Source organism: Artemia franciscana, chromosome 14 (assembly GCF_032884065.1).
Source record: "Artemia franciscana chromosome 14, ASM3288406v1, whole genome shotgun sequence".
Lineage (NCBI taxonomy): Eukaryota > Metazoa > Arthropoda > Branchiopoda > Anostraca > Artemiidae > Artemia > Artemia franciscana.
The window spans coordinates 23733391-23759346 of record NC_088876.1 but is presented as its reverse complement, the minus strand read 5'-3'; the positions used below and the strand labels follow the sequence as shown (position 1 = coordinate 23759346).

The 25956-nt window shown below is 34.3% G+C and overlaps 1 protein-coding gene across 1 annotated transcript in view; it reads left to right on the top strand.

Annotated features, from left to right (window-relative positions):
- The window catches only part of LOC136035470 (proteasome subunit alpha type-2-like), a 62734-nt gene extending 37142 nt beyond the window's left edge, over positions 1-25592 (top strand). Inside the window, exons 5-6 of the mRNA XM_065717284.1 lie at positions 12941-13096; positions 25374-25592. Of these exons, the coding sequence (XP_065573356.1) occupies positions 12941-13096; positions 25374-25545 (328 nt within the window). The 3' untranslated portion in view covers positions 25546-25592. The remainder of the gene's footprint in view (positions 1-12940; positions 13097-25373) is intronic.
- The last annotated feature ends 364 nt before the right edge of the window (positions 25593-25956 follow it).

The following is a 25956-nucleotide window of genomic DNA, read 5'->3' as shown; positions in this document are numbered from 1 at the left end:
ATTTTACGGCCTTTGTGATTCAAGGTCATTCTTAAGGAATTGGGACAGAATTTAAGCCTTAGTGTAAAGAGCGAGGTATCGATGAGGAGTGAACTCCCTCATATACGCAATAAAAACATACAAATGTAGAAGTTCGTTACGTAAGTTAATTCGTAAATTACGTATATTTTTTACTAATGAAAATGTTCGTCTCTCCTTTTTTCAGGCATTTAGTCAAAAAGAAGATTAATATGCAAATTTTGTTTTAATTATTTATGTGCGGAGAGCCAAGATCAAAACATGCATTAATTAAAAAAAACGTCCAGACATTAAATTAAAAAACAAGTTTTTTTAAATGAAAGAAAGGAGCGACATTAAAACTTGAAACGAACAGAAATTACTCCGTATATGAAAGGGGCTCTTCCTCCTCAACGCCCCGCTATTTACGCTAAAGTTTTTTACTGTTTTAAAAAGTAGAGTTAAGAGAAAGAGTCAAACTTTAGCATAAAGAGCGGGGTGTTGAAGAGGAAAAGCCCCTTTCATATACGGACTAATTTCTGTTCGTTTTAAGTTTTAATGTCGCTCCTTACGTTCATTTAAAAAAACTTGTTTTCTTATTTTTAGGTTTAGAAGTGTTCCGTATTTTCATGGCTCAATGGTTTCTAATATAGTACAGGTTTCTTAAGAAAAAGCTACAGATAATTTAAATTTATCATTTTGTAAAACTAGTTTAGAAAATTAAAAATTTCGAATTGCTGATACCTAATATTTACATATAGAGATGTATAATATTTACGTCCTACATCGAAAATATGTTCAGACTTGGGCTGAAATATGTTTTAGTCATCGATTTAAAAAAGCAAAAAAAAAAAACCGAAAAAAGAGCTGTGATTTTCGAAAAGAAAATGCCCCTACAACCTCCAATCTATCTGTCGAACCTATTAAAATTCTAATAATAGAAACTAGATCACAATTCTCGTTAACTCAAGATTATTTCTTTTTGAATATGTTTGGAAATTCTTAACATCGTATAGTTAATTATGAAAATTATTTATTACCATGTTCTCATAATTTACATACTTTCTGATTCAGAATATGCTTCTTTTTAAAGTTAAGTATTAACGGGTATTTGCTGCTATTACTAATCACTCATCGCAGCACAAAACTACCTGAGGCCGACACAGCCCTTGCTTGAGCCTCTTGGTTATTTGCCTTGAGAGTCATTGCTTCCCAAAGGAGACGGTATTGTGATAAGTAAATTTTAAATCCGAAAGAAGAATATATCCCTTTTTAAAATTAAATTTTCTTATTAATATTACTAATTTCCCCCATTGAAGCCTCACATCTTGCCTTAAGCAGAAAAATAAATCAAAAACAACAAACGAACCTTAAAATCTAGTTAAGAACTACTTTTCCTAAAGGAAAATCCTCTCCTATAGGAAAATGATAATCTCAAAAACTATCAATCTCTGTATACAGTGACAATTAATTCTTGTTAAAGATGTTAAAATCACAACGTTTTCTTTTATTCTCCTTATGTAGTCAGCTATCATTATATAGATAGTATGTAAGTAATATTTACTATTACGAATAATAATTAATTTGTTAAATAATTTTCTTTCGTTAAGTTTCTTTCGTTAGTAGATGTAAAGGTAGAGTCAATTCTTTAAAAAAATGAAATGTGTATGAAAATAGTAATCTGTACTGAAAAACTTTTATAAACACCATATCCGTCTATCTTATATGCTAGGTTAAAACTAGTATATACTTATTGAACTTACATTGATCCCAAGAGAAAATTTTAGGGTTCCTACCGTTTGATAAAAGAGAGTTAAAGAATTTTAATATCTCCCGTTGTCAAAGTAGATAGTAGATGGGAAAACTTTTAATCTTACAAACGAATGAAAACTTTCCTTAAATTGTGGAAGAAAAAGACGATCCCCAATTGAGAATATTAAATAGCCTACTTTAAGTGCCTAAGGTTATCCTGCGGAGGATAATTCGACTCCCTTAAGGGGTCAAAGCATTTCAAAGTAAATGTATAATTCCATACAAGTTGAAAATTTCTCAGAGTATTTAAACAATTCTATTCGTGAGGAAAATTTGATTTTTGTTCAACTTTGAAACATATAATTGTCCATGGGAAAAACAATCTGTATTCAGATCTATACCTCATTATTCTAATGATTGCCCTTGAGCTTTGTTGATGGTGATTGCTAATCGAACATTCCCTGTGTCCCTGTCGTCATTTATGTATCCCCCGGCGTCCCCGTTGTTGTTTTTTCCCCGTGTCCCGGTCGTCATTTGTGTCCCGGTGTCCCAGTCTGTAATTTCTCTTTGAGTGTCGCGGTCGTCATTTATATTCCCGGTGTCCCGGTCGTCATTTTTGTCCCGGTCGTCATTTGCGTTCCGGTGTCAGCGCCACCCCAACACCTAGTTGGTGGGGGCGCTTCGCAACCCACCCCCCCACCCCCCACCCCCGCGCGCGTAAATCGTTACGTGCCATATGTGTCCCTCTGTCCCATCTGTGAATATAGATAGATATATATATATTTTTAACTACGTAAAACTTGCGAATATACAACATTCTTGGCTGTCCCATTGTCTGTGCATATAAATAGATTTTCAGGTTTACCGACTCTTGAACATGCAACATATAATTGTCCATGGGAAAAACAATCTGTATTCAGATGTATACCTCATTATTCTAATGATTGCCCTTGAGGTTGATGTTGATTGTTAATCGAACTTTCCCTGTGTCCCCGTCGTCATTTATATATCCCCCTGGGCCCCCCGGCGTCCCCGTTGTTGTTGTTTCCCGGTGTCCCGGTCGTCATTTGTGTCCCGGTGTCCCAGTCTGTAATTTCTCTTTGAGTGTCGCGGTCGCCATTTATATTCCCTGTGTCCCGGTCGTCATTTTTCTTCCGGTCGTCATTTGTGTTCCGGTGTCCCGGTCTGTAATTTCTCTTTGAGCGTCCTGGTCGTCATTTATATTCCCTGTGTCCCGGTCGTCATTTGTGTCCCGGTATCCCAGTCTGTAATTTCTCTTTGAGTGTCCCGGTCGTCATTTATATTCCCTCTGTCCCGGTCGTCATTTGTGTCCCGGTATGTAATTTCTCTTTGAGTGTTTTTTCTATTTAGTTTTTTTAGTTTTTTACCTTTTTTCTTTTTTCAGTTTTCTTTTTCTTCTTTATTTTTCAGCGTCACTATGAAATACATGCCTCCGAACCTTTGTTTTTTTTTTAACTAAAATCTGGTAGGCATTGATGACCTTATCCAAGTCAAAATCCCAAACCCAATCATCATCGCTATCATTTTCAGTTTTGATATGTTTTTACTCTCGCTGTCCAGGTGGATTTTCATCTAACTGCGCGGTTAGCCGCAAGCCTGTTTTCTTGCTGTTCTTGTGATTCCTCGGCATGCTTTCTTTTCTTACTTTCTCTATCAGCCGCAAGTTTTTTGGCATAGACTCTTTGAGCAGCTTCCTCGGCTGTTGACATTGTAGGCTCTTCAGTCATTTTACAATTAAACATTTTTCCGTGAACGAATGTCTTAAATACCTTTAATGACGTCATCGTCATAATGACGACATGTCGACCTGATGACATGACGTCACTCGACACACAGACACAGACAACTTATTTTTATATATATAGATGTCCCGGTGTCCCGGTCGTCATTTGTGTCCCGATGTCCCGGTCTGTAATTTTGTCAGTCGACAAACATGACGTCAGTCAACACACAAACATGATGTCACTCGACAGACACACAGACAAACAACTTATTTATGTATATATATATATATATATATATATATATATATATATATATATATATATATATATATATATATATATATATATATATATGTATAAAGGTATAAACTTACATTAAAATGTGGAATTTCAAACTAAAAATGTTTTTTAAAAACTTTTTAAAACAGCCCTAGCATCCTTACTTCAATGAATTTCAACCAGGACTGATAAATAAGATGATATGAGATGATAAATTCATTCAAACGAAATAAAATAAAATAATCTAATACAAGCTTTCTAAGCTAATCTTTCTTTTTTGGCAGCTAGCGTTAAATGTATCTTTGTAAAGTGGTTTAGTAAAATATTTTCTTAGATCCTTTTTTTTAAATCTGAGTATAAAAAAATTAGTGAATATTCCCCTCAGTCCCTATTCAAAGAAATATTACTGTTTATTTTGAGACTAATTTCGATTGATTTCTGAACCACCTGTTTTATCCCTAAATCATTACTAATGAGAGAAGATTCTTCAAAATATTGTATGACTGGGATTAATAAACATATGGCAAGATAAAGCAGAATCAAAGGAGTTATTATAATTATTAGAAATTAATGCTTTGTCTATGTCTTGCTCATGCTGGTGTAGCCGTTTTTCTAGATTCTACTGAGTTCCGCCAACAAAAAATTGCCACAGTCGCACGGTATTTGACAAACCCCTCTTTGGGGAGTAACTGGGGTTTGATCTTTATCGGAGTTTAATAAATTTGTGATTTTGAAATTATTAGTGAAAAATACATACAATTTATTTTTTGTGCAAGCATTTTTAATGTTTTTGTTGTTTTTGGGGTGTACGAAGACAGATTATAGTTGAGGGCTTATCAGGAACCTCACATTGTGAAATATACTTGATTTAACGGAATGACTTTTTAGTCTGCGGCAAAATGGAATGACAAAAGGAATGGCGCATCCGTTACCAAAAGGAATATCTCTTATAAAATTAATTTTGGCATTAATGTACTAATCGGAGCAAATGTTCAGGGCATGATCAATGAGAGAAGTTATAACTGCTCTTATAACTGCTTGTGGGAGGTGATATGAATTAAAATAAAGATATCTATTGTTTTGTGTTGGTTTTCTATAGATAGTGAAATCCAGTTTATCAGTATTATGAACAACTAACACATATCAAAACGGTAGTTTATTTTCAATTTTAATTTCTAGGGTAAACTGCAAATTTCTGTTATAAGTATTAAGATGATCTAAGAAACCTTTAGATTTCTTAGAAACCTCACCTTTTTCGTTCCTTGTCATTGGCATCGATCCGTCAATTCTGAGTAACACAATACTTCCTACTGAAGAATATCAAATTATTTGGAAAATATTCAATATTATGCAGGAACCTCGTACCTCCACGAGAGTCTTCTAGTCTTGTTTAGATTCACGGTCTGAAAGCCCCCTTCACCTAGAAACTCATTTGGTGCACAGCTTCAAGTTCCTAGAAACGCAATGGAAAATGATCAGTTATATGAAAAGTAGTGAAAAATATGGGACATTGAAAAAAAAATCTTCTGGCTTCACGAAGAAACGGGCCCTGCCTCCACACTGTTTAGGCACAATGTTCAATTTCAAAGTCTTGCAGTAATGTTTGTTAGGATTCTGATTCTCCTGATATTTTCTTTTGGAAGTTCCTCCTAGTAAAATTCTAATTTTTCTAGTTTACAACCCAAAGATCACGTAACTGAGGATAGTTTCGACCTTCTGGGTTTAAACAATTTCACAATAAACATGAATAATTCCATTCAATTGGGATTTCCGACTGGAACGTGGAGAATCCTCGACATCCATAGTCTACCACCAGAATTTGAAATCAAAGGCATCAGTCAGCTCCCATTAAGCATAATATTCAGTTCTAAGTTCTTAGAATATTTCGTTTTCAGCAAGATATTTCATGCATCTATTCGCTAATGAATATTCACTTCAAGTTCATTTCTATCTCTCTTTTCTTGGAATTGTATTAGAAATTTCCATAAGTAAGGGAATAGATATCATCTTCAAACCCAGTTCTTGAAGATCTATTCAGAAAATTAACTTACCTTTTTTTTACCCATTTCCATAAAAAAAGACATCGCTCGTATTTTTTGTTCGCTTTTATCTTATGAATTTCTTGAATTGCAATTCTTACTTATGCTATTTAGAATTCTTATTAAAGCTCCTTAGCAGGCAATGTATATATATATATATATATATATATATATATATATATATATATATATATATATATATATACTAAGGAAGCCATAAAGGACTTGTTGACAGCGGGTGAGAATCGTATCTACTCTATATTAAATAAAAAAAACAAGTTTTTTTAACTGAAAGTAAGGAGCGACATTAAAACTTAAAACGAACACAAATTACTTCGTATATGAAAGAGGCTGCTTCCTCATCAACGCCCCGCTCTTTACGCTAAAGTTTGACTCTTTCTCTCAATTCTTCTTTTTAAAACAGTAAAAAACTTTAGCGTAAAGAGCGGGGCGTTGATGAGGAAGCAGCCTCTTTCATACACGAAGTAATCTCTGTGCGTTTTAAGTTTTAATGTCGCTCCTTACTTTCAGTTAAAAAAACTTGTTTTTTTTTTATTTAATTTCTGAACGTTTTTGAATCAATGCATGTTTTGATTTTGGCTCTCCGCAGAGGAATAATCAAAACGAAATTTGCAATTTTTTTTTTTGGCTCAATGGCTTTCTCATAATTTTGATCGAATGATTTTGAGAAAAAAAGAGCGGGGGACGAAGCCTAGTTGCCCCCCGATTTTTTGGTTAATTAAAAAGGCAACTAGAACTTTTAATTGTTTACGAATCTTTTTATTGGTAAAAGATTTACGTAACTTATAAATTAGCTTACATAAAGAACTTTTGTATTCTCATGTTTTTATTACATATATGAGGGGATTCGCCCCATCGTCAGTACCTCGTTCTTTACACTAAAGCTTAAATTTTATCCCAATTCATTAAGAATGACCCCCTGAATCACAAAAGCCGTAGAATAAGTAGTTGAAATTACTGAAAATACTTTAGCGTAAAGAGCGAGGTATTAGAAGGAGGTGAGCCTCCCATATGGGTAATAATTTCTGTTTGTTTTAAGTTTTATTGCTGTTCCTTACTTCCAGCTGAAAAAGCTTTTTCCCTTTTATTTTTTAATTGTTTTTTTTTTTAAATAATGCCAGTAAATCCTGCTCTCCCTTCATGGAAATTTTCTTCTCCCATTACAAATTCTCGAAGGAAAGTTCCCTCAGCATATCCCCCTCTTCTCAACCCCTCCCCCAAACCAAGAAAATCCTCCTGAAAACGCCTGTATACATCCCAATAACCATTACTATATGTAAGCACAGGTCAAAGTTTGTAACTTGTTGCCCCTCCCACGGGGACTGTGGGGGAGTAAGTCGTCCCCAAAGACATAGTTATAAGGTTTTTCGACTACGCTGAATAAAATGGCTATCTCAGAATTTTGATCCGTTGACTTTGGGAAAATAATTAGCGTGGGAGGGGGCCTAGGTGCCCTCCAGTTTTTTTGGTCACTTAAAAAGGGCACTAGAACTTTTCATTTCCGTTATAATGAGCCCTCTTGCAACATTTTAGGACAACTGGGTCGATACGATCACCCCTGGAAAAAAAAAACAAAACAAAAAAACAAATAAACACGCATCCGTGATCTGCCTTCTGGCAAAAAATGCAAAATTCCACATTTTTGTAGATAGGAGCTCGAAACTTCTACAGTAGGGTTCTCTGATACGCTGAATCTGAAGGTGTGATTTTCGTTAAGATTCTATTACTTTTAGGCGGCATTTCCCCCTATTTTCTAACTTTTTAGTCTCGTAACTTTTGATGGGTAAGACTAAACTTGATGAAACTTATATATTTAAAACCAGCATTAAAATGCGATTCTTTTGATGTAGCCTTTGGTATCAAAATTCCATTTTTTAGAGTTTTGGTTACTATTGAGCCGGGTCGCTCCTTACTACAGTTCGTTACCACGAACTGTTTGATATTCTGGCAACACTGTTTTTGGCTTATGTTACCTGCCATCCCTACGCAATTCATACACAGATTAAATTAACAACAACAAGTTTTTTTTCAACTGACAGTAAAGAGTAAGACTTAAACATAAAACGAACAGGAATTATTCCGTATATGAATCCCCTCCCCACAAAAAGTTTTGGATTGTGACACGTCTGGCTGGGACCAGGTGCACTTCTATCATAGGACAACTCATCTACAGTTGCTACTAATTCCATATTTCATATTATTTTCTTTGACCTTTATCATACACAGCTCTGATAACCCAACCCCCCAAAAAACACACACGCAAAATTAAAATAATAAAAATGTAAAAATCAATGCTATCGGATATTCTACGTAATACATACTGCCTATGATTTGGAATATAGGTTAATATTCAAAAATTCCTCCTTTTCTTCATTTATTTTTATTTGTCATATTTTCTCTTTGGCTGCTAAAATGAGGGGAAGAATTTGTACGGGGAGATATTCCTGGGTGGGGAATACGCCTATTCCCCGTATTCAGAGGGGCAAAATTTCGAATTTAATAAAAAGGAAGACTCTAATATAATCTTTTTCTTTCTTGATAATCTAAATCAAATTAAAAATTAAGCAATATGAATTTTAAGCAGCAATTGCTCGAACCTAGTTTTTGCAGTTATTATGTTTAGGTTTTGAATGACCGCATGGTATAGCTATAATGCATTCAGTCAAGTCTTCTATCTGTCTCGTTCCTTAGAGTTCTGTTAGAAATTTCCATGAGTAAGAGACTAGATATCAAAGTGGAATCAATTTACGTAAAAGTACGAACTGTTCGGGAAATTAGGTTACGCTAATGCCGATCCTTAAGGTATCAAAAGGCGTTGTTGACTGATAGATCTAATTCGTTTTGCATTTATTCAATCGGCTTTATTCAATTGCTGCTGCTTAAGGTGTATGCTCCCTCTGAAGGTTTTCATTTTTTGACAATCTTACGGTTTTAATATTGCAAGGTGAAATAACAATTTTTCAATCATTCAATAGCTGAGATTGAGCTTTGTCACTGAATCGAGTAATATTTTGAAATTTGCCTTATTTATCCATATAAATTGAGACATGTTAAAATAGAATGAATAACATATGAAAATAAGGAAATGTTTCTATTCTTGAAGCAAGTTTAGATCATTCTCTAAGAAAACGTAAAAGTAATATCCGAGGGAGCGCTGATTTCCCGCCATCCAGTGCACATCTTGGAAAGCCATATGTGCCACACAGTCCCGCCACGCTTGGAACAGTTCCTGGAACGCTCGGTACACTCCCCAAAATGCTAGGCACTGTCCAGTCCCGCTTGATTGTTTTGCATGCCTCATTTGGTTTTCTGAGAGTGGCCTCTCGGTAATAACATAATTCAGGGTTGGTGAATTTATTGACATGAACCAAATGAATTTAATCGTATAAGTATATTGTATATATATAATCGAAATCTTTCGATTTGTTATACTTGTAGAGTTGTTGCAAAATTGCATGTTTCATAGTGATTAGGAACACTAATACTATTTAATATGCGATAAGTTCTGCAGAGGTAGATATGGGCGACTTTGAAGCAAACAAGATTGAATCTACTTTTTCTTGATTTTAATGCTAAAGTAGGCAATTGGCTCTTTAACATGTAACTTTCAATAATAGAATTCTGGGAAACAAAACTGGATTAGCCTCGAACAATAAAGACAACTTTAAGAAGGGGTCTACAAAAACAAGATCTTCTCGTCGACATATGTTACATATATTTTTCCTACTTTTTTGCGAGTCAGACAAAAATGGGAGGGGGGATTAAACCAGGCAACCACCTGAATACAGTCATGATGACAGGTATACGGTCATCAAAATCAGCATTGAATTGTCTTTTAATTTGAATTTTGGATGGGAAGAAAGGCTTAGACTGAACATTTTGTGTTGAAGTTGGTCCCTTTACTTCTCGGAAAAGAGAAAAAAATGGTGTCGAATACTGAAATTTTTATCCAAACAGGCGAAAAAAATTTAATACTTAATTGCTCCAAGGCACATTCTCCATGCTCAACTTTATAAGTAGTACTATGCTAACAGCTCACTGTAGCACGCTGCCGTCAGAGGGAAACACGGTGTATACCCTCCTCTTCCACCCATGGATGTGATATCTGGCCGCTACAGACAGAAGAAGAACGCTCAGTAGGCATCCTTCGCCAAAAGTGCCTAAGAGCCATTCGTCCCCTGAAGCTTTGCCAAAGAATAACCAGGAACACCTAATGCAATATGCAATTAGAAGCATTCATTATCCGCTATCATCAAGAGTAGATGGCTCAGGAGCTTTGGACACGTTATACGACGCCCAAGTGAGTACCTACCCAACCAGGCACTAGAATTTGATCCCCCTTCCTAGTAAAAGTAAAAAGAAGGGAGTTCAAACCAAATCTTTGCATGCCCAATGAAGAAATACTTCGAGTCTTTGCGTGGATTCTGGAAGCGCGGACGTACATCGGAAAAATTTGTCAGAAATCCACTACCCTAAACATTAGACCGAAGACATTGACAGAATATCACTAAGCGTGTCCTTGGTGCCGAGTTGGAATGAACTTGTTTCAAGTACGACTACAACAAATTTATTTAAAGTTTCACTCCTTCCTTACGACCTCTTCTCATACCATCTTGGGACAACCTACTTCTCGTTTGACCCAAACGAATTGGTAAAAAGCGCAATCTATCATCCTTCATCTTTAAAACCTTGCATAAACATCCTAAACTTTCTTTTATTATTAAATAAAAAACGCCTCGCTCTTTACGCTAAAGTTTGACTCTTTCTCTTAACTCTACTTCTTAAAAACGTTAGCGTAAAGAGCGGGGCGTCTAGGAACTAAAGCCCCTTTCATATACGGAGTAATTTCTGTTTGTTTTAAGTTTTAATGTCGCTCCTTACTTTCATTTAAAAAAACTTGTTTTTTTATTTAATTTCTGGACGTTTTTTAATTAATGCATGTTTTGATCTTGGCTCTCCGCACATAAATAATTAAAACGAAATTTGCATATTAATTTTTTTTGGCTAAATGGCTTTCTCATAGTTTTAATCAGAAGTTTTGAGAAAAAAGGAGCGAGGGAGGAAGCCTAGTTGCCCTCCAATTTTTTTATTACTTAAAAAGGCAACTAGAACTTTTAATTTTTACGAATTAACTTACGTAACGAACTTCTATATTCGTATGTTTTATCGCCTATATGAGGGGGTTCACCCCTCGTTGATACCTCGCTCTTTACACCAAAGCTTAAATTCGGTCCCAATTCCTTAAGAATGACCCTTGAATCACAAAGGCCGTAGAATAAATGGTTGAAATTACTAAAAATACTTTAGCGTAAAGAGCAAGGTATTACGAGGAGGTAAACCCCTCATATGTGTAATAATTTCTACTCATTTTAAGTTTTAATGCTTCTCCTCACTTTCAGTAGAAAAAAACTTTTCATATTTATTTTTTCATTGTATTTTTTAATAATGCTAAAAAAAATCCTGTACCCCCTTCATTGAAAGTCTCTTCCCAATTGAGAAGTTTTTCCACGGAAAGATCCTCCCACTTAACCCCCTCCCCACCTCAACTCTCCCTCACAAACCAATAAATCCCCGTGAAAACGTCCGTTACTATATGTAACGTTACTATAAGGGATACTATATGAAAACGTAACCATTACTATATGTAAACACAGGTCAAAGTTTGTAACTTGCAACCCCTCCCACGGGGACTTCGGGGGAGTAAGTCGTCCCCAAAGACATAGTTATTTGGTTTTTCGACTATGGTGAATAAAATGGCTATCTCAGAATTTTGATTCGGTGACTTTGGGGAAAAAATGAGCGTGGGAGGGGGCCTAGTTGGCCTCCAATTTTTGGTTACTTAAAAAGGGAACTAGAACTTTTAATCTCCGTTAGAATGAGCCCTCTCGCGACTAGGACCACTGGTTCGATACGATCACCCTTGAAAAAATAACAACAACAAAAAAACAAATTAACACGCATCCGTGATTTGTCTTCTTCCAAAAATGCGAAATTCCACATTTTTGTAGATAGGAGCTTGAAACTTCTACAATAAGGTTCTCTGATACGCTGAATCTGTGGTGTGATTTTCGTTAAGATTGTATGACTTTCAGGGGTTGTTTTCCCTTATTTTCTAAAATGAGGCAAATTTTCTCAGGCTCCAGCTTTTGATAGGTAAGTCTAATCTTGACTAATCTTGATGAAAGTTATATATTTAAAATCAGCATTAAAATGCGATTTTTTTATGTAACTATTGGTATCAAAATTCCATTTTTTAGAGTTTCGGTTACTATTGAGCCAGGTCGCTTCTCACTACCGTTCGTTACCACGAACTGTTTGATAGACCTGGAAAGTGAGATCCATATTTTTTGTGTAGCTCATTGTTTGATATACCGTCAGTCAGAAAAGAACTTAAAGCTTGTATCATTTAAACAAACTTACCAAAATCATTTGCAAATATTCCTCAGCCTTTCAAAACGCGTAAAAATTCAGGATATTTCCCCCACTAAGGTATGTTAACACCAAAATTAGCACTGGTATATCTTTTTCAATTTGAATTTTTGGTGAGAAGAAAGGCTCAGAGTGAATATTTGATTTGAAACTTATTCTTTTGCTTCTCTAAAACTTCATGAAAAGTTAAAGAGCTTTTTTCTTTCTTTTTTACAATTATTTCGGTTACAAGGCATTACCTCTATAATATCAATTCGACACGAATAGCGTGATTATTTGAACACAATTTACCACGAAAAAAAAATATTTAAGGGCTAATCATTAAGAAAACATGGAAAGAATTAGGGATAGGGATCCAATACAGTTTATATCATCGATGTGAAGGTGACTCGATGATCTTTAGCTTATGCCTATAGAATTATTGAATTGAAAACCAATCATACAAAAATTGTGTTCTTTTCACCGGCTCAAAATTTGAGTAAATGACAACAAATACAAAAAGGGTCGTTTTTTTGGCTTCCCTCTTTGTTATGTGCTTAAGAAATAATGTGCTTGGCTTTCGAAACACGTGACACGAATAAACAAATTGAATTAAAAGGGACTTTGTGGAAGGATGAGATACGAGTCTTTCCTTGCTCTCTGTGATGTACCTCTTTAATTCATATTTCTATTTTACAGCGGTGTTAGGCCATTTGGTGTCTCCCTCCTTGTATGCGGATGGGATGACAACCGTCCTTATCTCTTTCAATGCGATCCTTCTGGAGCCTATTTCGCTTGGAAAGCGACAGCAATGGGAAAGAACTATGTCAACGGAAAGACATTTTTAGAGAAAAGGTAATAAATTTTAATTAATTACTGGAATTATATAATGATCTTGGCTAGTACGGGGGGAAAAGAATTAAATTCGTTAATTATTGCTTAAAGTACCAAGAGCATAAACTAAAAAGTATTTTCCCTTTGGGCCCGTCTTAGGTCTATTCATGCCTGGAAATTACAATTTTCTTAGATTTTCCTTCGGTTGTTTCAAATTATAAAGCTTTTAGGATAGCACCACATTTTCTTCAGTGCAGTCATAGTGAATCATAGAAATAAGCAATTAAAACTAGTTAGTTAAATTTGACAACGATTTCATCCACCAAAATTAAAAAATTCTCAAAAACATTTACATCTTTTTAAGCTGTTTGGTGCCAATCTTTTCAGCTTATTTCCACTGGTTTTTCCTTTTAATATTTCTCACTTTTTTTATTTAGGGCCAGCTATAATTCAAAACTACATAGCTGCACATGGAGGCTATGAAGTTTTTTCTAAACCAGTTAAAGAAATCTGGTTTCATTTTCATTGTCTTTAGTACTTTAAAGTGATTGGAAACTGAGATTATATATTTAAAAAATTAATTTTCTAGACTTGAACAATCGAATATGCTTCACAGTTAAATTCTGAAAAATATTAATTGAAGAATTTTTTTTTTTGATTTTTAAGCTGGAAAACAATTCAAGCAAGTAATACTTTAAAATGGTCGAAAACACTATTCATGTATAATTACCCTTTTATATTAAAATGGCTCCCAAACATTTAATTCCTAAGAGTCATCATCGTAATAAATATTGCTTTCCCTGTCGGTAGCTTTAAATATCGAATACCTATTCTTTTATTTTCTGTTTTGCATTTTATGTGTTCCTTATTAACGTTTCTTATATTTATATTTCCTTTATTTATGTCGTATAAATCTTGCCTATTTGATTCATCTCTGTTCTCTGTTTTGATCATTTCCTTGGGTCCTACTAGGTTATTTTAGCGGAAAAAATGAAATCCATTTTGAGAATTATCGGTCTCACCGAACTTGTCATGTGACTAAACAGGTAGGGGTTCTGAAAAAAACTTAATTTTTTAAGTTGCACCACGATTTGATTGCGTTACCGTAGATTGCAACGTCCTCTTTTTTTTTTATTTTGGCTTTACACTCTGCCTGATAAAAACTATGTAGCTTTCCCTTCACCCCTTCACATGAAAATGTTTCTCATATGGATAAATTTTCGATCTATATTTCTTTTATTTTTGTAAACTTATATGCATGTTTGCTTTCTTCATTTTTTTAAAATCTAAACTCAGAAACTAACTTCGTCGTTTTGTTTTTTAGTGTTTTTTTTTTTTTTCACGTGACTAGTTTTAGCTGGACATTTCGTTCTCTATATCGAAAGAAATGAAAGTGGCGCAAATAGGCACTGTCAGTATTAAGAGGATCCTAAATGACAATAACTAATGTCCTTAACATTGCTATACATTGTCAACATTCCTCTCAAGAAGGGGATGTCAGGACGACGGATGTCGACTCTTTTATTTCGATTTTATTCGTGGAAATGTTCATTGTCTCTTTTTGCTTCGGATAAAGGGAAATCGATCCTGGTTCCAATATTTTGCATTAAAAATTTTATATGTTGCACTAGTATGTATGTATGTATGTATAGTATGTATGTATGTATGTATAGTATGTATGTATGTATGTATAGTATGTATCCATGTTGCACTAGGATAATGATACCCAGTGGATGACACAAATAAATAAATTTGATAATTGTGAATGTAAGGATAATTTTCGATGGGTAATTGTTTAATTTAATCATTTTGAAGTTATATTAATTTATTCTACATATTTGAAGTTGTCAAAAAAAAAAAAAAAAATTAGAATAGGCTCTAAGCACCTTTGGGGGCAACTATATCCGTTATCAAGATTTTGCAGTCCACAGGGTGTCGATAAAAAAGAATAAAAAAGAAAAAAAACCTTGGTATTTGAACAAGCAACTGGTCTTATCATCTTACTCTGACATGTATTAAGCACTTTGTAAGGTAAATTAAGCTCTTTCTTCGGTATCTAATGGTTTTTAAGGGGAATAGGTTTAGTACTTGGTCTTCTCCTTTTTTTCTTTTTTTACCCTGGCATTCTGATACCTTGGTTTTGGTACCGAATTCTCACTCTTAGTCTTTTTTATTTAGTAAAGCAGTCTTGTGGCAGATAATCTCTTCTATCTTGAAGAATATTTCTTGAAAAATCCCCCCCTCCCCTTAATTTTTTTTTTATTGGCTTGAACTTCAAAGACCATTTAGACCGTTCTAAGAAGACTTCAATCTTCACAAAACAACAAAATGGTTCTATCAGTTCGTGATGGAAAAAAAAAAAATTCCGTTCTATCCGGATCGCTTGGTATAAATTCTTGGCTAAGGGATATATGACTTTGTATAGTGCCAAGACAATCCTAAGTGACAATGAATACAATTTTTATGATTGATATCTTGGATATATGATATTACCCTCAAGCAGGGATATCTTGGAAATGTCAACTCCATTATTTTGATTTCCCCTTGAAATGTTTATAGTTTTTTTTTTTTGTTCGGATAATTGAGGATTATTTATATTATTGGAAATGAAATTGTTGATTGCGAAATTTTAGTAATAATTTTCAATAGGAAAATCTATTGGGGAAACTGGATATAAAATTACATTTTAAGCTCATGAAAATTGTTTGTACTTTACGAGACATTGAAACCATCCAGTTTTGAGTCATTGGACCTTGCTTTTTTTGTACATTGGCGTATTCTCGCTCTTAATTACTCTTATCTTACATGTCAGGGATGAGTCTAGTATTTTTATTTTTTCTCCTAATTCTATGTTGAATAGAAATTGTCCTCTGTCCAAAGAAGGATTTCATTTGTTTTTATTCGCATGACCAAATTTGATAAGAATTTCCGTTCTCTTTGTCTGAAGCAGGGAAGGTCATGTAAATGTCCATTATCAATATTAAGAATATTTTCGATGTCAATGACAAAGCTTCTTTGAGTTATTCTGCTTAGACAATATCCTTCTCATGAAGGGATCTGGGACAATATTGGCTCTTTAATTTAGTTTTTTTTCTCCGGGCAAGGAGAACTTCATCCATATTCTTTGAGCTAAAGGATGTGTTTATTGTTAGTGACAAGGAAATCGAATTTCGTGCTTTATATCCTTTATTGTTCGTTCTAATATGATTTATCCAAATTCTAATTCCAAAAATCTACATTTAGTGTTTTGCTAAGACGTGTTGGTAGATTCGGTTAGGAATCACCAGGCATCGCCTCCGTTGTGAGGCAACGAAGATGGCGATACCTTGGAAGTATCCTCTGTATGCCAGATCATACACTTCCAAAAATGTTCCTCCACAGGCAACTGGATGGCAACCATCACCGAGGTAGACCAAAGAACACGCTCCGTAGGACATACGGGTGTGACAGAAGAGCCCTCCAGACGAGTATCATCCCAGATTGAAAAGATATCTGTGCAGTGGCCCACTTGAGGGAAGATTGGGAGCTACTCATTGACGTCCTGTGTGCCTCTGGAGGCACTGAAGGAACTAAGGTCTAAGATAAGAAGTGCAATTTAAGAATCTTGGTCTTTGAGATAAAGGGTCATAGACTTAGTAGTGGAAAGCAAGATCAAGGTTCAGGTCTCTGGGAAGGAAATTGTGAAATTGGTTCTAATGCTCGTCATCAGCACGCAGCGTTTTTTAATGCTGATGTGCAAGATAGGTGCTAAATATTTTTTTTTATGAGGTTAAGATAAGATTCTAAATGTGATTTGAGACCACAATGGCTAGAAACAATTATGGAAACCTAGAAATGTTGAAAATCAAAAATCAGTGAAAGTTCGAACCAGTGAAAAAAAATCAGGACAAAAAGTAGATAGTGAAAAGTATAAAGTAGCACAATCGCGAAAAATGTCAAATCGGTTGTTCGAAGGCATGTTGATTTGTTTGCTTCTGTTATTTGCTAATAACGGAATGGCAACATGGATGATTTTTAATGTTTAAATTTTTCGGGCAAAAAACGTTGTCGAATTTAACTAAGTAGTTCGGCTAAGTTTAATTTAACTAAATTTATTTAAGTTGAATTAACTAAATTTAACTGAATTGATGTAACTTAAATAGTTTACGTTAAATTTAACTAAAAACGGTAACACTGGTGATAGGTAATGCTTGAACTTTGCGGACAGAAATTGTTATCGACTTTCACTAAAAGTTTGGCTTATTTTTGTTTTCACCGTCCAATAGGTTAATACTGGTGAAAATATGGTACTGTCCTAAAAACTTCCTAAAAATTGTTAAGTTAACTAGTTTTATTTATTCATTTTCATGCATGGTAACACTGATTAAAATGTGGCACTGCCCTAAAAACTTCAGGATTTTGAATTAATCAGTCGGAAAATCTTAAAAATCGAGGTTTTTATGCATGAATAAACCTAAGATGAGTTCGAGGATTAAAAAAATAGTTTTTTTTATGTTCTTGTTAATTTAGTATGTCTTTCATGTACTGCCAAGAACTCAGCTAAGATTTTGGCCAAAATTTATGACAACTGATCTCTGAATTTAGCTCTCTTAACATTTTTTTTTTCTTTTTACTGAAGTATTCACCATGAAGGTATTCATTGGAAAAAATAAATAATTAAATCTTAGTTCTCAAAATAGTTTAAAAAAATTGTATCCTAGCTTTATGGATTTTATTAATTTGATTCGTCTTAAATTATTATAATGAATAATTTAAGCAAAATCAACATAACTTTCATTGTTAATTTAATAAGCAAGGATGTTTTGTTTTCATTAAGTAAGACAACTAAATGCTAAATCAACTAAATGCTAGTTGTTAAATTATCTATATCCTTTAGTCCGCAAAATTACCATTCTTTTTTTCCTTCTGTGCTGTAATAATATAAATTTTACAGCAGCCTATAGTTTCGATAAGACTTTTATATCCGTTCTGGGAAATGTCTACTTCAAAAGTAATAAATGTCTCATGAATATATATATATATATATATATATATATATATATATATATATATATATATATATATATATATATAAATAAGTTGTCTCTGTGTGTGTCGAGTGACGTCATGTTTATGTGTCGACTGACGTCATGTTCGTCGACTGACGAAATTACAGACCGGGACATCGAGACACAAATGACGACCGGGACATAGGGAATATAAATGACGACCGGGACACTCAAAGAGAAAGCGACCGGGACACAAGGAATGTTCGATTAGCAATCACCATCAACAAAGAACCGGGACACAAATGACGACCGGGACACAGGGAATATAAATGACGACCAGGACACTCAAAGAGAAATTACAGACCGGGAAACCGGAACACAAATGACGACCGGGACAAAAATGACGACCGGGACACCGCGACACCGGGATTATAAATGACGACCGCGACACTCAAAGAGAAATTACAGACTGGGACACCGGGACACAAATGACGACCGGGACAAAGGGAAACAACAACAACGGGGACGCCGGGGGCACAGGGGGATATATAAATGACGACAGGGACACAGGGAATGTTCGATTAGCAATCACCATCAACAAAGCTCAAGGGCAATCATTAGAATAATGAGGTATAGATCTGAATACAGATTGTTTTTCCCACGGACAATTATATGTTGCATGTTCAAGAGTCGGTAAACCTGACAATCTATTTATATGCACAGACAATGGGACAGCCAAGAATGTTGTACATTCGCAAGTTTTACATAGTTATATATATATATATATATATATATATATATATATATATATATATATATATATATATATATATATATATATATATATATATATATATATATATATCTATATTCACAGGTGGGACACAGGGACACAACTACAATGGCGCGTAACTAATATGGCGCGTAACGACTTGCGCGCGGGGGGGGCTTGGGGGGGGGGGGTTGAAATTCTTGTAAATAATCTTCTGACTAAAATCTATTTGTTCTCTCTACTGGTTTTAAATTTTTCTATTTAGCACAGGAGAGCCAATCAGGTTTGAACGAGGCGGGGATATTTGACTTTCTTTTTTTTATACGCTTCAAAACACAGTTTTTAGGCAGTATGCTTCAATAAGAATATTTCTTTAAGATAAGGTAATTGTATAAACATAAAAAATATAACAATGATATAACTGAATATTATTATATAGCATTTCTTTTATTCATTTTTTTTCTTGGAAATTCGGTAATTGCATCTTCTATATCGGAAATAGTGGATATAGAGCTAATCCTCAGTGTGAGACAGTTTTTCAGTGACAATACCTAAGGTCTTTATTTATGACATCCTGTCTTGTTAATGTCCTTCTAAACATAGGATCTCCGGTCAATTACGAAGGTACTTTTTGTCTAGACACAAGGAAATCATTCATTCCCAGCATAATTGTAAAGGTTTTAACGGATAAATTTTGGATAATATTAAACGTTTACATTGGACAACACTGTAAGGTGTGAAGGTCTTCGTTGTTTCAATTTTAATTCCTAACATATTGTAAGTATTTTAGTGGTTAATTCTGATGATTGAAAACTGCAAGGTCTGAATGTTGTTCCGGAGGATTTTATTTGTCACCCATACCATCCGTCACTTTTTTTTCAAAGTTCTCTATTCACTTAAGTACCTTTAGAACTATGTAAGTGCTTACACTCACATAGAATCAAACAGTTCGTGGTAACGAACTGTAGTAAGGAGCGATCCGGCTCAATAGTAACCAAAACTCTAAAAAATTGAATTTTGGTATCAATAGCTACATCAAAGGAATCGCATTTTAATGCTGATTTTAAATATATAAGTTTCATCAAGTTTAGTCTTACCCATCAAAAGTTACGATCCTGAGAAAATCTGCCTTATTTAGGAAAATAGGGGGAAAACACCCTCTAAAAGTCGTAGGATCTTAACGAAAATGACACCATCAGATTCAGCGTATCATAGAACCCTACTGTAGAAGTTTCCAGCTCCTATCTACAAAAATGTGGAATTTTGTATTTTTTGCCAGAAGACAAATCACGGGTGCATGTTTATTTTATTTTATTTTTTTTTCCTGGGGTCATCGTATCGACCAAGTGGTCCTAGAATGTCGCAAAAGGGCTCATTCTAACGGAAATGAAAAATTCTAGTGCCCTTTTTAAGTGACAAAAAAAATTGGAGGGCATCTAGTCTCCCTCCCACGCTCATTTTTTTCCAAAGTCAACAAATCAAAATTTCGAGATAGCCATTTTGTTCAGCATAGTCGAAAACCATAATAACTATGTCTTTAGGGATGACTTACTCCCCCACAGTCCCTGGGGGAGGGGCTGCAAGTTACAAACTTCGACCAGTGTTTACATATAATAATGGTTATTGGGAAGTGTACAGATGTTTTCAGGGGTATTTTTTTTGGTTTTGGGGGTAGGGCTGAGGGGAGGGGGCTATGTGGGAGGATCTTTCCTTGGAGAAATATGTCATGGGGGAAGAAAAATTCAATGAAAAGGGCGCAGGGCGCAGGACGAATCTGGTCACTGTAGAAAAAAACGTCAAATTCAGAGCTTAATATACAATGCTGGGTGTTCGGAGCCTCTCTATTATGGAGTATAATTGAAAATAACACAACTATACGAGCAATAAAACATATATACCACAACCATAACTCAACTAACGAAAGAACTGCTAAGAGATAACACAACTATAAAGCGAAAACAGGTGAAAACTAACGGGAAAATAAACGAACTAAGAGGTGGAAGGGGCCCAGAGAAAAAATATAATCCTTTTCCAATTTTGAGCCTAACTTCCGCAAAGGAGTAATAATGTCAGAAGCCCCGAAATACCGAATTATTTTCTTTTCAAACTGTTCGTGGTAACGAACTGTAGTAAGGAGCGACCCGGCTCAATAGAAACCAAAACTCTAAAAAATGGAATTTTGATACCAATAGCTACATCAAAAGAATCGGATTTTAATGCTGATTTTAAATATATTAGTTTCATCAAGTTTAGTCTTACGCATCAAAAGTTACGAGCCTGAGAAAATTTGCGTTATTTTAGAAAATAGGGGGAAACTCCCCCTAAAAGTCATAGAATCTTAACGAAAATTACACCATCAGATTCAGCGTATCAGAAAACCCTATTATAGAAGTTTCAAGCTCCTATCTACAAAAATGTAGAATTTTGTATTTTTTGCCAGAAGGCAGATCACGGATGCGTGTTTATTTGTTTGTTTGTTGTTTTTTTTTTTCCAGGGGTGATCGTATCGACCCAGTTGTCCTAGAATGTTGCGAGAGGGCTCATTCTAACGGAAATGAAAAGTTCTAGTGCCCTTTTTAAGTGACCAAAAAAATTGGAGGGCACCTACGCCCCTTCCGACGCTAATTATTTTCCCAAAGTCAACGGATCAAAATTCTGAGATAGCCATTTTATTCAGCGTAGTCAAAAAACCTTATAACTATGTCTTTGGAGACGACTTACTCCTCCACAGTCCCCATGGGAGGGGCTACAAGTTACAAACTTTGACCAGTGCTTACATATAGTAATGGTTATTGGGAAGTGTACAGGCGTTTTCGGGAGGATGTTTGGTTAGGAGAGGGGCTGAGAAGAGGGGGATATACTGGGGGAACTTTCCTTCGAGGAATTTGTCATGGGGGAAGAAAATTTCCATGAAGGGAGCGCAGGATTTACTAGCATTATTTAAAAAAACAATGAAAAAAATAAATATGAAAAAATTTTTTTCAGCGGGAAGTAAGGAGCAGCATTAAAACTTAAAACGAACAGAAATTATTACCCATATGAGGGGCTCACTTCCTCCTAATACCTCGCTCTCTACGCTAAAGTATTTTTAGTAATGTCAACTATTTATTCTACGGCTTTTGTGATTCAGGGGTCATTCTTAATGAATTGGGACAAAATTTAAGATTTGGTGTAAAGAGAGAGGTACTGACGAGGGGGCGAACCCTCTCATATGTGTAATAAAAACATGAGAATAAAAAATTCTTTACGTAAGCTAATTTATAAGTTACGTATATCTTTTACTAATAAAAAGATTCGTAAAAAATTAAAAGTTCTAGTTGCCTTTTTAATTAACCAAAAAATTGGAGGGCAACTAGGCTTCCTCCCCACTCTTTTTTCCCAAAATCATTCGATCAAAATTATGAGAAAGCCATTTAGCCAAAAAAAAAAAAAAAAAAAAAAAAAAAAAAAAATGCGAATTCCTCTGCGGAGAACCAAAATCAAAACATGTATTGATTCAAAAACGTTCAGAAATTAAATAAAAAAAACTAGTTTTTTCAACTGAAAGTAAGGAGCGACATTAAAACTTAAAACGAACAGAAATTACTTCGTATATGAAAAGGGCTGCTTCCTCATCAACGCCCCGCTCTTTACGCTAAAGTTTTTTACTGTTTTAAAAAGAAGAGTTGAGAGAAAGAGTCAAACTATAGCGTAAAGAGCGGGGCCTTGATGAGGAAGCAGCCCCTTTCATATACGAAGTAATTTCTTTTCGTTTTAAGTTTTAATGTCGCTCCTTACTTTCAGTTGAAAAAACTTGTTTTTTTTATTTAATTTGCAAATAAAAGCTGGGATGCAAGGTCACCAACAATGGTGAAAGGGGACAAATGTCAGAGGTTCTCGGCTTTGAAGGGATCCTGGTATGTTAATAAGAGCGAAAGGCGATGCAAACAAAAACAGAAAAAGGAAAAAATATCTGAAAATGCTGGGATTTGCTTCAATCGAAGCTGAGCCAAAGAGGAAACGATTAATATCGTTGTAAAAAGTGTGCTATTTCATCGCCTTATTTGTGATATTTTGTCATTTATTTTGTGAGCCTATCACTCTATTCCTTAAATATATGTCAAAGAGGAAGCCAATTAAGCCTGCCTTTCTTAAACCTAATTGGTTCTGCTGTGTTCTTATGTGATATCTTAAGCCATTAAAAAGAACGACAAGTTTTTGAATCACAGATTTAATTATAAGTAGTTTCTCTATGTCTCGGGGTAAGTTTTTTTGAAGTGAGTTTCCTCAGTTTCTAAATTTGATATATATATTTCGTTTAGAGACAGTTTTTTTCCTTTAATGTTGCATTTTATCCTCCGAATAACTTATGCAAGTTTGATGGAGTATTATGGAATCAGTTTAGTCACAATCTGGGAAGAAAGTGCCGCCTTTTTTCTATTTTCACTTTATTTCGTGTATGCAGCATAGGAATAATGCGTTTGGTAGAAAATCATTGTAAAAAAAGCGACGGTGTTTTGATTATTAGCGTGAGTGTAGTACATAGATACACACAGCGTCAACCCTAAGGGGGAGGGCTATAAATTCAGAGAATGTTTAATACCTTCTGTCTTTTTTATCGAAAAGTATAATTCTTATTTGATAACCAACAAAATAATTTACCAATTTCTTACTTTTAATTTTAGCAAAGTAAAAATGTAATCTTTGTCATTGCACATAATAATGAAGGGTTTTAGTATCTAAGATGTTTTTTCTCTATTAAATTGTTTTTAGTTTCAAAACATTTAGTTTTTATTATTTTCATTTTTGAATAAAAATTTTTTCTCCTTTCAAATATTTTCTATCAAGTAAAAAGTTCAGTAATTAGAAAGAGGTAACTGTTAAATATACCAAATTCTTTCCTGAACGTATTTTAATAGACGTCCGAAAAAAGATTTGGATTATCGAGATAGAGACAAGAGAGAGTTTCATGGGACGTTTTGGACTTCAACTTCAAATAACTTTAAAATTTAATGGATAAATCAAATACTAGAGCATCTGCAGCATTTAGAAATAGTCCATATGTCAGTGGAAAGAGAGCGGAGATGCGATCTGTTACGATTGTCTTTCATAAATTAAAAGCAGGATGTAATGAATTTCAGTCAGGTAACAAAAGCGCATAGGAACAGATGAGATTATTTTTAATATTTTGTGCAATGAAAACCATGCCAGATCATGATTCCTTGTCATAAGAGTAGAAACTATCCAGAAGTTTCAAAGGTGTATCTCACTGTATTCTTTAGTTCTTTTAAGCTGTATTTATAATTCTTCTGTAATATCTAGATATGTTTGGGATAGATCATAACAGATACAATGGCGTAGACTCGGTAAAGAGCGATGTCTCCCATTTTTTTCGGAAATGCCGGCTGTATTGGAATTTCAGAATTATAGTAACATTTCAAGTGACTAAACCGATTATAAGATTTTCAACCATCGTTCGGGCTCCTAGGGCAATATGATGTTTGCAGCTCCAGGCATTATGCACATTGCCCATTTCAGAACAGTGACTTCATAGATATATTTTAGTAGCGACGTGGATATGTTACTGCTTATTAAAAACACTCATTCAGGTGTTTTCGATATGTAAATAAAGTTCAAATTTGGCCCTAGAGCCTAGGAATTTTTTTTAGCGCGTTGCCATTAGCTTTTTTTTAATAAAAGGATTTGATTTTGAACTCCATTACACCCCCTTCTCTATCCCATAAAAGGTTCAAACGGAGTCCTTGGGCCTGAGAAGAAAGAATGATTTTTGGTTGGATGTCAATTCTTTACTACCCCTCCCCCCCAAATTTGGAAGATGGAGAGAAGTGAAAAATCTTGTATATTGCGTTATTATTATTCTTTCATATAGCTTGGTTATATGTTTATTACGGATCTTTCGTTTTCATTTTTTTTTAATGTGTAAAGATTGATTTTTTTATAAAAAAAAATTATACAAACACCTTATATTTAGATTAAAAGGAGTTTGGTTCAAGAGGAACACTGAGTAATAAAACAAAATGAGCAAAATATGGCCTTGACCGCGAGAATTCAAGAATATAATTGATTTTTTTTCGTGTGCTCTTTATTTGTTTAATAATATGATTTATTTTATTATAATATAATAGAATTTATTTTTGAATTTATAAAAAAATTATTCTTAAAATTAATATTTTTATTCTTAAATTTATAATTTATTTTATTATGATAATATAATATAATTTATTTTATTTTTTGTGACTTGTTTTTCGGGTCTGTTTGGTCCCGTTTTCCAGATTTGAATTGATCATGTTGACTAAATCAGGTCACAGTTTCTCTTCCTTTTTTACTGTTTAATTTATTTTTTACTATCTTACTTTTTCTCCTGTTTTTCGGGCCATTGAGTCCATCGAGGAATGTCTATTTCGTGTTTTTTGTTGTAAATTTAATGTTTATAGATTAGCTTGGACTTGAAAAAGGGGAACGTTTCCTGGGAAGGGAGGTATTTTCGTCTCGGTTTAGCCTTTGTGTCGTTGAATAAATAGTATTCTTTTCTTTTTAGGTACAGTGAAGAGCAAGAGGTGGACGACGCCGTTCACACTGCCATTCTTGCGTTGAAAGAGGGATTTGAAGGCCAGATGACGGGGGATAATATCGAAATTGGCATTTGCACTGCGGACGGGTTTCGTCGTTTATCACCCGCTGAAGTTCGCGATTATCTTGCTAATGTTTAAGATTCATTTTGTACTTTTCATTTTGTGATATACCCAAGTCTATGTAATTTGATTGTGGTTTTATTTTTAGTTCATGGAAAGAAGTGGAGGAATTTGTTGTTTAAATACCAAAGTTTCTGTATAATATTAGGGAAACTGGCGTGTAATATGTATTTTTCAAGCGTATAAGAATTTGTTAAGTAAATAGTTTAAATGCAAAATATAAAAAAAAGTGGACCAGATGGGGAATTTTGTATATAAGAATTTTATGATAATTTCAATTGGATTTGTTTTCAGATTCAGGATTCAGAAATGAAGATAAACTTCTATTTGTACTTTTTATTTTGTGAAGCCTATTTAATTTGATTTCGTTTATTTTTTTAGTTTAGGAGTGGAGGAATTTTTGCTCAAAATCAATTTATTTAAGAATAT